Genomic DNA, 14,389 nt, shown 5'->3' on the forward strand with positions numbered 1-14,389 from the left:
TGGGGGCCCAAAATCAAGGAGCCAGAAAAAGTTGGGCACAGCATGGTGCATCTCTCACCTGCACTGCACCAACAAAAGGCCTAGGACCTATTACACAACCTGCTGCACCCCCTGTGGGTCATCCTCACAAACACACACACACACACAGAGGGTCTTGCACAGAGCAACAGTGTCTGCTGAACCTGTTACACAGTATGAGTCCCCAAATCCCTTTGTATATGCACAAAAATACATCCTGCACTCGACTGCTCTGTCATGTGTTGCCAAAGCTGTTTGTTCAGCACTAACAGAGGAGTGTGATGGCCAAAGAAAACAGTCGTCGGCTTTATGATTCTTACTGTCAGGTACATGCCAATGGGGAGTTGGTGAAAAGATTATGGCTTCCATGTAAGACTTCAGGGGACCAGTAGTAAATAAGGCAAGAGCCAGATGGGGCAGTCACAGAAGCTGTCACGGTTACAGTGACTGCTGCACTAATGGAAAGGTAGATGGAAAATTGAGTTAAGCAAAGGCTGCAGTGAGTTTACAATGTTTAGTTTGAGTTTAGTTTGAACACCTGTACACCTTGGTAGCTAAATTAAAAACTAAATCCATCTTTTTTTTTTCAGTAAGTAAATTATTATATATGTGGCTAATACACTACTCAACACATCCTGGTCCCAGTCTATAGTCTTCATGGCTGCCTTGTAGACCAAAAAAAGTTGACAGCAGTTCTATTATATGCCAGCTACTGGTTTACAGTGTCAAATGCAAATGTTTGACAGTTTACAGGGCAAATGCACATCCTTTCTCCCTACCACTAATTCACATCCCCCGTTCCTTTGATGCATCTGCTAAAGCTAAGCCAGCAGATCAAAAAAATAGGGCTCTGAACCACTGTCATCAATAAAGGTGAAGACTGCGGTCACTACTGTCCATGGCAACCCTAAAAGACACGCTTTGGATCACACAAGTGAAGCCAGAACTATTACGCAGAGTAAGAGTTACTAATAACTATGGTTCTGTGAAGTTATTTTACTTTGCAAAAGGGACCTTACCCAGACTAAAATAGGTTATTAGTTTGCTCTTTAAAGGATGACAGGATCAAAAGGTGTTTTTTTTTTAATGTTAACTGCAATTACTGTTAATCATTCACCAAAGCAAACCAAGTTCGCAGACTGACTCCCAGTCTCCCAGGTGGCAACTGGTTTCAGTTCATTTCAGTACAGTATGTATAAGGGAATTTTCGAGGGGTTAGATTACAGTTTGAGAACTGAAAAATGCCATACTGTCCCCAAAAATAAGACAACCCTAAAATGTTGTCTTATATAAAGGCAGCTATGGTCGAACAAAATCAAACTGTGCACTGAACTGTAACTGTAGAGTTGAAGATATTTTGCCAGCCATCCAGGAAGTATCATCAGGGCAGTGATACTCTACTCCACGGGTGGCCAGGTGATTCGATCATCATGGAATGATCTTGAGTCTTTAATCCGTTTGATTTTATCTGCCTTTCTCGGTTCTCATAAAGCTTTGTGCACCACTCTTGGCTGTTAGATCTCCCATGTACACTGACTGAACTTGTTTTCTGACTATCACTATCTAAACAATCTTCCTATTTTCTTTCGGTTGGTACCAATCCCTTTACCAAGGGATTGTGTTGCTATGATGAACCCTCTGATAGGAGCAATCCATACCACACAAACAACTATTAATAAACTACATAGAAGGTGATTGGTATGATTGGACTTGCACCAGCAAGTTGATGTTACAGGGTCAGTGACCTAGTGTCTAAAAATACAAACATATTACATGTCACCAGGAATCACCCTGGAGGATTGGGTTCAGTGTCTTGACACTTGACTGAATCTAAGATGCCATTTTCTCTGACAAAAGTGTTAATGATCCTGAAAAGTGAAGCTCAGTCAAAACAACCAATTCACATGATGGAAAGTCTGGTGAAAAAAGAAGCTCATCCATACTGAGCCTGTTTATTTTAGTTGCGTCTGCTGAGACTTGCCACTGAAAGCTGCAGCAGCATACTTTCTCACACTGCTTAACAGCTTTACTGAGTTTCAGCCAACACCACAAATGACCCTTTAACATCATGCAAGAGACAGAGCGAAGACTGGGAGAGTGAGGTTTAAATTTGAGACTAAGACGAGTATAAAAATGGCTGTAGCAATCAGATAGCATCTACTTACGTTGTCATTTTGTCAGTACATCAAGTAATCCTGAAACTGTCTGTGAACTTATTTGCTAAATATTCACATTTTATCTTGTTTGTTTGTTTAAATTTACATTTAAATCCAAAGTCATGGACAAAAAAGTACACTGACACATAACTGTCCTAATATGTTCTAATTATACCGTAGCACATAACCACACCATGAAATGCTCAATCAAAAAAACGTTTTCCATTAAACAACCTTATCACATCGTCTCGGTACAATTACAACAATGATTACATAATCCCTCAGCTCTCAGGGATCCTGAAGTGAACCTTGTTCTGTTCTAAACACATATTTTGTAAACAACATACTTAGGTTTCTGTATATATTCATGACAGACTTCAGGTCACAACCTGGGATTTTATTTGAATTTGCCCCCAAAAAACTTAAACTTAAAAAAATCTTTGATGAAGTGCTTGAACCTGCTAATAATTAATGTTGGTATGTTTTACTTAACAGAAAAATCTGATTTTGGACACAGTATTTTAACACAGAACACTTTTTTTTAAATTCAGAACAACAGCAATCAAGAATGCACTCTTAGCATCTCTTTAGTTTTACAAAATAACCAGAATGTCCCATCATGTAGGCTGTTACAGTAAGTCATGTTGGAAAAGCACCCAAAGTTATTTTTCCATAAAAAGTTGCTCTGCTAATCTGCTAATACATCAGTGGTGTGAGCGTTGTTGTCCTATGTGTTACAGAAATGTCTGAACAAAACCAACATGGACCGATTCCCTGGCTCATCTGTGTGAAGAAAAATCTTTAGTACACAGTACAGGCTCACTGTGTGAGTGTTACTCTGCCAATAGCTCCTGAAAGTGTGATCAACAACTGTTTCCTGCTGATTTACCTGCTGTGTGTCACTTTTTAACATCTTTATTTCAGGTTATTAAAGCTCCTCCATCTTATGCTCCTCATTCAAATGTTGCATTTATTCAGATTCCAATGAAAATTTTAGAAACTTTATTTATACTTAATTACTTTAATAGAAAATAATAGAAAACTAATTAAATTCTGAATATACTATCTCAAAAAACTTGTGTAGGGTGGTCTTAGACGGACTTTAAGGATTCTGGTTCATGATGTATCGGAGGTTTTAAAAAAAAAAACTTTAATTATCTCTTTGAGGGACTGGTCAAATCTTGTTTATCAAGACAATTACCTAATTCTAGTCCTGATGGAGCTGTAATTGGCTTAAGTGGCCACTTTATTTATTTCCTTTCTTTTCTCTTTTTCTTTTTTCCCCCCTTTCTTTTTATAGTGACTGAGCTCTCTCCAAAAAGCTCCCCCAGACACACAAGGCAGGATATCCTTTACATTTTATGGCTTTTCACCAACAGTTACATCAGCGGGGACTTGCTGTACAGTGAGCACTCAAACCGCAAGACTAAATTTTCTGTAAATTCATGGTAAAAAATAAAAGTTTGACAAAAACCCCAAAGCAACACAAAAAAAAAAAAAAAAACTTAAATACTTGTGACTCACCAAGGCAAATATAATTAAATAAATGATATTTCTGATGTTGCCTCCTGGGAGATTCCTTGTACAAACCAAACTTTTACTTTTCGCAGCTAAAGTAGTGTGGCATTAACTGCCATGCTCAGTGGCACCTCAGCGCTGGATGTGAGTCCCAACCCACTAACAAAAAATTTCATCAGATTACTGTCTGAAACGAAACAACTGTCTGTGCTGAATGAATAAATAAAGTCAAAGCGACATTCAGAGCTGACATTTTACCAAGCCTCACAGTCCTCATTATCACCCATTCTTCTGCTCAGCCCATCTGAAAACACTGATATCTGATAATCACCACTGGTCACGACTGAGGTGTCATTATGGTTATTATGGTTTCCTTTATATAACAGGTGAATTCAGGCAGAGCTACAGATCTCCCTGTTTGAGTTGCAGGAAGCTGTTATTCATACTGTGGTCTGTAACTCAGTGATGTGTTTGCGAGACTTGGTTCAAACAGCCGAAGCTGCTTGCAAGCTCACTGACGCCCACGGGCTACTTTGCTTTTGCCATGTTTGGCAAAATCTCCCCCACATTTATTGGCTTAAGCCCCGTTCACACTCCAGCCATCAAATCTAGCACTGACTGGATCAGTGTTTGAAATGCCAAACCACTGCACACAGTGTTTCCTAAGGCTTAAGTACCTGACTCTTAGGGGAGTTCACTGTTGCTTGGCAGTGAAACGAAACTTGGTCCCCGGCCTGTGGCCCTCAGGCTCTGGGAAGATGGTTCTGAAGGTCAAGTTGATGCGTGGGCCTCTGTCATGGTACTCTTTAGCCACTTGATGCTGGTGGAGACAAAGAGACAGATACAGCTAATTTTTATTCTGTTAGAAGATTTTTTTCATAGTACTTTACATAGTTACTTTTCAAATATTCATTTACAAGATTTTTATCCATAATAAGAAGGTAATGGCTCAATGTCTTGCTCAAAAACAGTTCTACAGTAGCTGCAAGTGCAAGTGGCCACTAAAGCACACAGATGATGCTTCAGGGTAATAGATGCTGAAATGAATCGTCGCCTACTCAAATGACAGGATTATTAATTAATTAACTGGCAACAACATTCACTGGTTCCAGGATCTCAAATGTCAGGATTTGCTTCTTTTCTTTACATAATATATATGACAGTATACTGAACATCTTCTGACTGTTGGTCGGACAACAAAGCAATGTGAATGTTACTATGTTACTTTGATGATGAATTATTAGTTAGTTGCCTATTACAGATCTCACGGTAAAAAAATATAGATCTTCATGTAGATTGTACAATATCTGTTCTAATCTATGCAGAAAAAGGATAATTTTATATAATATTCCCATGTTCTTTGCTGTTTGACTGAGAGAAGCGTGCAATTCAGGTTAGAAAAAAAAAATTGAGACCACAAGGAAAGAAGATCAGTGCTGTCAGGAGTTTCCAAAACACGACAGTGTTTTTGTTTTGCAGCTAACCTCTGCACTCCACACAAAGGTCAGCCAGAAAAGAAAATGTGGCAACGCACAACAAACAGCATTTTCTTACCATTTGACTCATGGGGTAAAAGTCAAATGCATCCCCCTTTTGCAAAAACACTGCTAAAAATAGTTTTCCAATAGTTTTATCACAAACACAAAAAACTTTTTTCCCTCATTTTTTTCCCCTCAAGAGCTCAAGTAATTTATGTCTGGACCTTTTGCATAAGAGGATGATAACTGTGTTTTTCCACTTGTGGCATCAAACACAAACACACTCCTCCTTCACCTTCATCTCAAAAGGGGGTGAAAGGTTTGCTTATCCACAGTGGTGTGAAAAAAAAAAACGAGTCCGGAACAAGCAGAAATAACCCTGTATCCTTCTTCAAATAAATGAAGTACTCTAGCAGGATTGACGGGTTTAGTTAAATATTTAGCGCTCGATTCCAAACCTCTCTGCCTGAGCCAGGGGGTTTTGTTAGGCAGACTTTGACTGCAGTGACAGAGGGAGAATTAATGGTGGTGTGATCTTCTTTCTCTGGCAAGATCTTTAAAGGAGAGATGAAACCTTTGTTAAGTCACTCAGTGAGGTGTCGCCATAAAACACCTGTGACCTTCTCCTTTTTTATCTTGTAAGCTTAAACCTCTTATTGTCTCTGTAGTCCCCCCCCCCCCCCCGTCTTTATTACCCTCACCCACTTTTGTTTTTACCCTCACTTGCTACTTTCCTCCTGCAACCAAAACTGGAGAATGGCTCTGGAGCAGAGATCACATGGTGGCAACGTGAACAACAACATTTTTATGGATTTTGTGACATTCACCAGTGGTCATACACTCACTGGGCAGATTACTGGGAACACCTGTACACCTGCTTATTCATGTAATTATCCAATGAGCCAAACATGTGGCAATGCATAAAATCATGCAGATATAGGTCAGGAGCTTCAGTTAATGTTCATATCAAACAACAGAAGATCAAAAACTCCAGTAACTCAGGTGACCTCTTTACAACTGTGGTGAGCAGAAAAAGCATCTCAGAAAAGCAACTTATACCAATGAAAATTTTCAATTTGGCAGAGAAGTTTAGTGATGAACAAGTGCTCCAATCTATGTTCTGCTATATTACTGATTTTACCATCTACACCAAAGTGTGTGAGGCGTCCTGTCCTGCTTCTACTTTTCTCCCCATCCTTCCCCCTTCCTTCCTTGTCTACAGTGCATACTTACTCAACTAATTTTTGTTTTTTTACTGTTGTTTTTATGCTTGTTTTTTTTTTCATTTGACTTTGAGCGCTCACAGTGTTCTTGTCCTCTCTTGCACTGCTGTTTTGCATTCTTGTTTTTTTTTCTTACTGTAGTCATAAAACTAAAAATGGTCAAACTAAATAATGTGACCCATTTTAGGAGCTGAAGTGTTTATCTGTTCTTCCAAAGGCTGAAAACATTTAGTCAATCATGAAACTCAATCTATTGTGAAATTACACATTCTCACTTTTGAGTGTGACCCCATTCTATTTAACAGAAACCAGCTACGTACTCACACTCTCTGTCACACACACAAAGGCTTTCCATCTTGTTTCATGCACTCATATAAACCCGGTCGCTGTCCCTGATTGTAAAACAAATGACTCTCATTATTCTGAAGCTCTGCACCTCTCTCCAGGCCACTCCATCCATCCTCGCTGCCTGTCGGTCAGGGGAGGAACCTGAGTCCTTTGAGCACAGGTCTATCGTCTCACGTGTTCAGTCAGAAGCACTAGCACAGCCACACACACACACACACACACAGTCTCACCTGACCTCACCTGGGTGAGGCAGATGGGGTTTTCAGTGCATGACTGTTTACTGTAAATGTGAAGGTTGAATGAGATAACTGTGTGTGTCAAGGTAAAAGTTTTAAGAATTAAGGACGACTTAGAGCGAAATCTTCTCTGGTAAGTCTCCCAAACAAAGATCATTTTATTATAAAAGAATATTTAAAACAACTATCCTGAACCAAAATGCTGCAATAAAAGAATCAGGTAGGTAACACATAATAATAATAAAAACATAAATAACTTAAAAAAGTTAAGAGTTATTTTTCATTATCATCATTCACTGTAGTGGTTTCTTCATTTTGGCAGTAGCTATGCAATAGTGTTACACAGAATTACTGTTACAATGCAGTGTAATAGGGTCTATAATAAGAGGCCAAACGAACCTGTATGTATTGCTTTTCGGTGAAACACAGCAGTGATTCAACTGTGACAGTATAGCAGATTAAAGCCTTTAAATAGGTTTGTAAGCATGCAGTGTGACGTGGGTTTTTTCTAGAGGTAAATCATGTGATGCACAAGGTGGTAAGAGATTCATTCACAAATTAGTTTGCTATAAACAGAGGAAGCACTAAGAAGTTTGCACAAGTGGTAACAGTAACATATAACACTAGAAACAAGACAATCAGTATTGCTCAAGCTGTTTGTTTGACAAGTGAACTCTGGGAAATGTGGTGTGACCACAGAAAAACCCAAACTAATATCTTTCAGCACTCAGGGTTCCTACACATTTGAAATGTCAAAATTCCATACTTTTTCCAGACCCTAATTTCCAGACTTCTCTGTAAAAAAAATCTAATAATTTGGGACATTAGAGTAAATAGATGTGTATCATGTAAATAAATTATGGAATTTATGGTTTGTTTTCATTATTCTGAATATATATGTCATTATGCCACCAAATAATTTCCAGAAGATTATAGCTAGGTAATGTAGCTCATACATAAATAAATAAAGACCAAATCCAGACAAATTCAAATCACAACCGCCGCCTCCCCCATGTTGGAGATGTCAAACGATTTGACACAAAGTCTGCATTTAGCTTTCTTTATCCATTTGGGATCCTTATCCAACCAATCTTCATATTTGGGATTTATGAGCCAGTCGCTCACGGTGTGGACATCACCCGTCTGTGGAAGCAGCAGTGAAACTTGATGACACCTGGGCGGGCCAATGGGTTGGAGGAGGATAAGAGTAGAGGGCTGGGCATTCAACTTGTCAATGTGCCCAAATGCTTTCTGTGACGCGTAGTCATGGACCTATTATATGAACGCATTGCTGTTTTATACAGTCTATGACGCATAGCCTGCTGTGTGCTCTCACACAAACATTTTAGCTGAGCTGCTAAGGGCCTTAAAAACACATCGATCCATTTCTTTTTGTCGATATTCATAATTTTATGTTTTAGAAAACAGAACAGTGGTAATAGTCTTGGAAACATTAATATTTTTCCATACAATAGTTTCCATTTTCCATACTTTTCCAAACCTGGAAATTTATAAAATCAAATTCCATACTTTTCCATACTTTCCATACTTCCGTAGGAACCCTGAGCACTTTTAAAGCAGTCTTAGTTCTTATGTTCTTATGATTCTGATCTGTCCCTCTGTCCAGGGGCTTATGTTTCTAATGAATGAAAGGCCATTTTGCCTGCAAGGACCCTTGTATTTGATTGGTGGATCCTACCTGCCAATCGTCCTGTGTGGCTCCTTCCATCAGCAGAAGCGTCCCGTGACTCAGAGGAATCCGAATCCGCTCCACGTAAGTGTAGTCACCGTTCTCCTCCTGACACATAAATACACAGACGGTAGAGCACAATGTATAACTGTATTAACAGAGAAGACACACACACACACACACACACACACACAGTGTCACATGACAAGCTGAAGGCACAATCTGTTACTTGCAAATCACTACTAAACGCCAATACAACTCATCTACATCATGACTGATGAAGCCCGCCTCCTGAGAAGTGTATACTTTAACACTTGAAATAACAGACAGCTATTAAACACAGGCCTCTAAATACTCTGCTGAGTCTAAACACACTGTGTCCAGTTCTCCCTCACTCACCTTGGCTACTGTACTGCTCTCCACTACGTTCACCCTCCTCCTTTTATTGAGATGTGCACAGCGGCTCTGCTTTATTATATACCGTGCAGCAGAAACAAGAGATAGCCTCCTTGACTGTGCCAAATACGACCACCAAACCAACTCAAGAAACAGCAAAAGGTCAAATACAGTGTCTCCAGGTTTTAGGGGGTCAACTCAAATACTTCATGAGAGCACTTTAATGAACACATGGAGCTGGATTTTAGGCCAAAAGGAGGAAAAGACAATGAAACTACAGACGTCAGAGTAAAGTAAAGTAAGAGTAATATAAGAAAATAAAGCCAAGACTTTTAGTGTTAAAAGGAATAATATACTAAGTAATCAAGCGACATATTTGTTATGCTGTGCTGAGACTTAATGTACAAATGGAAATGTGTTTAGAGCAGAGAAAACTGATTTTCATGCTCTACCATCATCTCACCGGTGGGGGCTGCTTGCGGAGGCTGAACACTCTGGTGTCCCCCAGACTGAGGGAAGCGATGGTGGGCTTGGCGCCCAGGGAGGCCTCATCGTCACTGTGCCAGCCAATGCTGTCATGCCCGTCCCGATACAAGTTGCACAGCAGGGAGTTGAATCTGCATCCGCTCACCTGCTCGGCTGCCTCACGAAGGGTTAACAGCGACGGATGCCACTACGAGGAAAACACAAGGAAGAGTTCAGCAGAAAATACAAAAGGAAGAGGCGATTAAAACCGAACCAGTGAGAATGAGGAAAAAGGACACAGAAGAACACAATCTAAACAAGATGAGACAACAAATGCAAATGTGTCACCTTGTTTAGACTGGTCTGTGTTCTCCTTTTATTAATTAATCACGGGAGAAAGAAACAAAATAATGTCAAAAATATGTAAAAATTTAAAAGAAGAAAATGAAGAGAAATTAAGGAACAAAAGACACATAAATGAAATGAAAGAAATATGTGGAAGCTGCTGTGTAACCTCATTCCTCCTTTGTAGTTATGATGAGTTTATCTAACCTGAGCGTTGGCAGCCATGGTGGAGCGAGCGTACGTATAGGGCAACTCTCCATACCAGCAGGTCAGCCGGGGCTCCTCATACGCTTCACCTGAAGCAAAACACACACACACACACACAAACAGCAAGAAAAAAGCGGCTCTGAATGTTGCTGCCTTTTAAAGTGACACTCCACCTAAAATCAGTCTTTTGAGTATCAAACACTCAACTCTGCAGGCTTCAAATGCACTGTTAATTTTTTCCTTCACAGAAATCACTGAAATAGTGTGGATAGTTTTCATGACAGAATAAAAGCAGACAGATCCATCTCTATGTCGAATTACTAACTGGGTCAAGGCAATTTCAGCTTCAAAAGAGAATGGATTGAAAACTATAAGAGAGAAAGCTAAGACAGTTCTGTTCTTAATGTGTTATGTTAAGACGTGTAAAACAATCATCTGCTTTGTCACTAGAATCCCTTTTAAGCAGAGGGTAAGGTAAACATCTAAATCTAACTCCTCTATGCATGTCTTCCTTTGTTGGCCTCGGTGTATCTCTCTTTCTCTGGGAACAACCAGATCTTTCCAAGAACCAATTATGTGCCATTAGCGTATTTGGCCAGCCTTCTGGTAGGAGAACATGGTGAAACCAAAACAAAGAGCTCGAGCAGCCGTCACTTTATGGCACTGAATAATTCAGGGCCTCTGGAGCTAATATTCATAAATATGTGCGGTCATTTATCAGCTCTCAAAAGCTTTACTCTTTCCATAAAAAGATGCTATCAGGGGGGAAAAGATTAACAAAACCTTAACCCATTCACAGGGTCCAGATTAGTCCTGAGCAATGGTCGGAAAAACTGAGTCACACCACTTTTAAAAAGAGGCAGGGTAAATCACAGGGGACGCAGGAGAAGTGACTGGTGAACGGCTAACATCTGTTTTCCACTACTTCCTCTTTCACCCAAACGTCACATGGATTTTGTTGATACAGTCTGAGGAGTGATGGATTGAAGATTATGCAACTTGTCTCTGTGGTTGTTTAGAAATCATTGTGTCTTCATCACGTGGTTTGTGTGCTACAGAGCTATCACAGAATAATACACAAGAGGGACGAGAGATGGGCGAGAGCCAGCTGAGAGAAAGGCTGATTCTGTGGCAATGAGGATCTGTACCTCAACAGTCTTGCTGCACAGTCTATGGTCTGTTTGGGTACAATGTGTGAGCTTCTCTTTTCCTTTTAAAGGAAAATGCCAACTGTCTTGTAAAACTAAGCCTTTGCGTAACATACTCACGTGCCTGCAGTTTTGGCTTTTGGTTAAATTTGGTTAAACTCCTGAAGACAGGCTGTACTAAACTGAATTTTAAAAAAATCTGGTATGTGCAACAAACAATTCTCACTATGTACATTTTTAACCTCCATGACCCCCAAAGGATCAACAGGATAGCAAATGGAATGGAAAGCAATATTTTTATGGACACTGAAAATTTCTAAGCATATTCTATTGGGACATTAAGAAATGTAGAGAATTTTTCAACTTTAGCAGAGGTGTGCAAGCTCTGGGTACTTCTCATTTTTATATGTACTATAAAAAAAATCACTCAAAAGAAAAACTATTACACTATAATCAAAACTGGAAAAGACACAACCCCAGGAGCAGAACAGCTGCAGCAGGAAAAACCCTTTTCACCCTTCAGCTTACAACACAGGTTCATTTCATTTCACCCCTTCCATACTGCTTATTTCTAAACCTCTGGTACTCACCCTGTCTGTAGTTGGTCTTCTGGGACCACGGAAGCTCTGCTAACAGCTTACTGAACATCCAGTCAGCCTCCTCTGGGGGAAGAAACCCAGGCAGGAGCCGCAGTCTGGACGGATGGAAGTCAAAACACACACACAAAGTAAGCATAAAAGTATCATGGATACATACAGTATGTACAACATATATTTAGTGTTTGTAGAGGGTAGACCAAAATGGGACAGCCTGGTTCAAGTCTGGACACAGACCTTTTCCTTCCACCTCTATACTATCTCTAATAACAGCATAAAATCCCCCAAAATCATAAAAAAGATAAGAAGACTTATACAGGAATACAGGAAACTAACCTTTTATTTCATCAGTCAAAGCAGCGGTAATACTGGATTCAAAAGTTCAACATCACCTTTCAGTATGACAGCAGCATAAATGATGATGATAGATGGAAATGAAATATCAGTCTTTTTCAGTTTCTTTTTTCTCTTGTTCCATAACACTCCTCTCATACATGAGAAATACACGGTCACAGTCGCAGAATCACACATAATCAGTCACATAATACTGAACAAAGATTACTATGGCTTGAACTCAGTATTGTAGTCTTAGTAAAAGCTTCATCTAAATGCGTTGAAAGTGAATTGGAATTGTGGTTGTGATTTTAAAGACCAGTTTTTAGAATAAACAGCAGACATTACCACATATTCAGTATCTACTGAAAACATGGCTCATACCATGTGTGGAGTATTATATTCAGTATAAAGCACTGCTTGTGGGATTACTGCCATCTAGTGGATTTAAAACTCTATCACAGACTTGTCATCAGCTTTAAAGGCACGTATGGTTCTGTCCCATCTGTATTCATTCTCCTCTTTACCATTTGGTTAGTTTTTTTTCATCTATACTTCCCTCTGGGTAAGATTTCCTCTATTTTACACTGTACTCACCTGGACACACCTGATGGCCCATGGCTGATCTCATAATCACCCGCGTGTCTGTCCAGAACAAAATGATGTGTCAGTCATCCTGTCCATAGTTTATACACCAAGTGGTAAGCCAAGATTAGCCAAAATTTAAAAACAATGTTAAGGGAAACAAAACCCTGAGGAAGTCTAACCAGCTGCAACTTACTCTATCACCTTCTCTGGTGGAACATCTCTAACTGGCTGTAACGAAGAAAAGACAGAAAACAGTAGGAATCAGCAGTTCATTAAAACCCATTTTAATAAGTTGTCAATGGTCAATTTACCCCAAATTAATTTTGGTTACTTTTTTTTTAACCTGTTAACTGCTTACCTTAGTGGGTTGATTAAATTCAAATGTCCTAGATGTCTTCTGTGGTCCAAGTCCCCAAGAACCAGGGGCTGGGTTGGCATTTTTGGGTTGATGATTATTTGTAACTGCACCTGTTTTAACTAATACAAATAAGAAGCTGTTCTCTACATATCAGGCAGGTTAATGGGACTTAGTAAGTTTATGTGTTTAAGCCAGAAACTAACAAAAATTTATAGCAGCATCAGGGCTGCACATAAATAAATATAGAAATAACGATCAACTTCAGTGAGAAGTCGCATACTGCCAATATAACAGTACACACTGGCCCTTAAATTACCTGTGGGTCCTGTGTGTTTTGGCAGCTGTTTGGCCCAGGAGCCCTGGACTCTGGCACGCTGACGCTTATCCGACATCACATCACATCTGCTGGGGAAAGGGACAGGGTTTAACTTAGTGATTTAATGACTTCGTCGGATGATTTCTGAAACTATCAGTCACAAGGTATTTCAGCTGGTGAAATCTGACTGAAAGAGGCCTTGGTCAGGATGCTAATTCGTCCCTGTGCTAAATTCGCTAAAACCTACTTAAAGTTAATAAAACACTTTACCGGACATAATCAAGAACAAATACTTGGTTAAATAATGACCAAATCTTTGAATTACTTACCTAAATGGAGGCTAAAACACAACAATAAAGCTCTAAGAAAAGGGACAAGTTTTCATAATCTGAGACTCCTGCTGTCTGACAGCCATGTCGTGTGTGTTTCACAAAAACAAGCCCTACCCGGAACTGAAGTGGAAAACTGTGGTTCCGCCCCGTTGTTGGTCTGAATCTCCACTTCCTGTGGCGCAAAGCAGCTGAGTGTAGTTATTATTTAATATTAATTTTTCAAGTTCAACTTTGAGACACGTTGACTTTTTCATTTTACGTTTTTACAACAAAACATTGGATTTTATTGTATTTTAACAGCTGTATCCACTTGCTAGTGTGAAATACAAGATTTTCCATTGAAAACGCAGGATCAGTTTATAAAACACAGTTCACTGTTTTAGATTAAACTGTCCAACAGCATGTAGTTAAGATATACAGTTGCAATCAGCTGCTTAAAATGCTGCTTCCATGTTAATGCTTTAATAAGGACAATCAAATAATACTGTATATGCAATAACAGTCATGACAGGAGCCATTCTGCATAATGAGTCCTTAATACTTTTCTTATTTTACTAATATTGTGCAATGTATACTTTTACGCAATGTTTGAATGCCAGACTTTCACAGTAGCACACAATCTGAGTATTTCTTCCACT

General features: G+C 39.4%; 1 protein-coding gene across 5 annotated transcripts in view; it reads right to left on the reverse strand.

Annotated features, from left to right (window-relative positions):
• alkbh3 (alkB homolog 3, alpha-ketoglutarate dependent dioxygenase) overlaps positions 1–13,840 on the reverse strand; it is a 30,785-nt gene extending 16,945 nt beyond the window's left edge. The window contains exons 1-10 of one of the 5 annotated variants that reach the window (XM_041038180.1): positions 13,749–13,840; positions 13,420–13,505; positions 13,104–13,222; positions 12,939–12,973; positions 12,755–12,802; positions 11,819–11,922; positions 10,081–10,169; positions 9,527–9,736; positions 8,677–8,775; positions 4,370–4,512 (exon numbers count right to left, since the gene is read on the reverse strand). In XM_041038180.1, coding sequence (XP_040894114.1) covers positions 4,387–4,512; positions 8,677–8,775; positions 9,527–9,736; positions 10,081–10,169; positions 11,819–11,922; positions 12,755–12,802; positions 12,939–12,973; positions 13,104–13,222; positions 13,420–13,495 — 906 coding nt within the window. In that variant the 5' untranslated portion in view covers positions 13,496–13,505; positions 13,749–13,840 and the 3' untranslated portion in view covers positions 4,370–4,386. Of the gene's footprint in view, positions 1–1,933; positions 4,513–8,676; positions 8,776–9,526; positions 9,737–10,080; positions 10,170–11,818; positions 11,923–12,754; positions 12,803–12,938; positions 12,974–13,103; positions 13,223–13,419; positions 13,509–13,748 lie in introns of those variants that run through there. The other 4 variants (XM_041038183.1, XM_041038179.1, XM_041038182.1 and 1 more) reach the window with 4 other exon arrangements.
• Between the last annotated feature and the right edge of the window lie 549 nt (positions 13,841–14,389).

The sequence above is a fragment of the Toxotes jaculatrix genome, chromosome 5 (genome assembly GCF_017976425.1).
Source record: "Toxotes jaculatrix isolate fToxJac2 chromosome 5, fToxJac2.pri, whole genome shotgun sequence".
In the NCBI taxonomy this organism is placed as follows: domain Eukaryota; kingdom Metazoa; phylum Chordata; class Actinopteri; family Toxotidae; genus Toxotes; species Toxotes jaculatrix.